The sequence below is a fragment of the Chrysochloris asiatica genome, unplaced genomic scaffold (genome assembly GCF_000296735.1).
Source record: "Chrysochloris asiatica unplaced genomic scaffold, ChrAsi1.0 scaffold00027, whole genome shotgun sequence".
Lineage (NCBI taxonomy): Eukaryota > Metazoa > Chordata > Mammalia > Afrosoricida > Chrysochloridae > Chrysochloris > Chrysochloris asiatica.
In genome coordinates, this window is record NW_006408545.1 from 20,979,804 (window position 1) to 20,981,382 (window position 1,579).

Consider the following 1,579-nt stretch of genomic DNA (forward strand, 5'->3'; position numbering starts at 1 on the left):
TTCCCTTCTTCTCTTCCTCTACGTAAATAGTAGATAAACTCAACTGCACTTTTGGGCCATTTGCCACTCATTTGGACAACAGGAGAGAGCTAAGATTCTGTATTTGACAGGCCTAAGTTGAATATCAGCTCCCCCACTTACCAGTTCTGATTTGGACAGCAGTTCTAAATCTCATCTTCCTCATTTGTTAGACGCAGATTCTGCCTAATCCATCAGGATTGACAGAAGGGTAGAGAGAAGCTACATCTAACTATAACTGGCATGCTGTACATACGGGTTGCCCTTTCCTTCCTGGGAATTCTGGTCCCACTATTAGTGTCTCATGTGGTGCTCAGCAGGATTCCCCCTAAACTCCTTTTGAGGTCAGAGATAAGCATCTCACCCAATTCAGAAATGCTTTCTCCTGCCCCCAGAGCTGCTGCTCACTGTCTGCAGCAATCAGCTGAGCTGCTGAGTCCAAAAAGGGGAAAAACAAAGCTGCTCAATGACACATGGGCCTGCCTTGGAGTGTGGGAGCTGGTGCCTAACTTTGGGAAGAGACTCCATGAACAGGAGCTGAATGAGACTTAGTGGTCTTCGTTTTGTTTGTTGGCCTAAGTTTATACGACTAGTTTTTCTTCTCATCTTTGCAAATGAAGTCACTGAGAAAATGTGGTGAGTTGGGATATTCTGCCAGTGAGGTTATCGGTTCAGTTCATGGGTTAGCTGAACCCTTCACCGTAGCCCTGCAACCTCATGAATGGACATGTACATGCCCCAAGTAATCTCTCTAACCTCTTCTCCATACCCACATTCTGCTTCTTCCCCAAGAGAATGAATTGCAGAAATGAGTATAATCATCATCATAATAATAAACATGATTAAGGAGTGGGTGTTTCAAGTCCGGTTTAGAATGGGCTTCGCAAGTGAGTGACCCTGGGCAAGGCACTTACATGCTATGACTCCGTTTTCTCAACTGCAAAATGGAAATGATGCTACTTGACAACTGTTCAGTATCACAGATGTTGGATCAAAGAGATGACTGTATGAGAACCCACAGCATGTATTGCAAAAACAGTTGATATAATCATGATTATGAATACCACTCCATCTCGCCTTTGCTTTGTTAAGAAGTAAGAAGAGATGCACCGACTCGTGAGGAGGAGGAGAGCCCAGGTGGACATACAAACCTTTTACTTATTCTGATTTCTAATTCGGAGGCACCTCCTTTTGAGTGGCGGCTCCAGGTCCTCTGGCCCGGCGCTGAGCATGGGCGAGGAGATGATGCACGGCGCCATGGCCGTCTTCTCCGCGGGTTTTGGCACAGGCTGGATCACGCAGCCCGTCTTGGGCAGCATGCGCAGAGCATATGCGTGGTCCTCGTCCGCGGGGTTATTAAGGTTCGGGTCTGACTTGTCGCCTCCCGCCAGGCCCTCCTCCCCCATCAGCTTTTTGGCCGTTTCCCCGTCCAGATGGCAGTTGGAAGCACAGTTGTTCTCCTTGACCGACTCCAGCTCGCTCACCGCCGGTTCCTCGGGCGACAGCAGCTTTTTGGGGGGCGCGGGCGCAGGCGGCGGCGGCGGCGGGGGCGGCGGGGGCT

At 49.6% G+C, this 1,579-nt stretch overlaps 1 protein-coding gene across 1 annotated transcript in view; it reads right to left on the reverse strand.

Moving 5' to 3' along the window:
* Positions 1–1,172: 1,172 nt before the first annotated feature.
* SOBP (sine oculis binding protein homolog (Drosophila)) overlaps positions 1,173–1,579 on the reverse strand; it is a 212,486-nt gene continuing 212,079 nt past the window's right edge. Inside the window, exon 7 of the mRNA XM_006839994.1 lies at positions 1,173–1,577. Within this exon, the coding sequence (XP_006840057.1) occupies positions 1,173–1,577 (405 nt within the window). The remainder of the gene's footprint in view (positions 1,578–1,579) is intronic.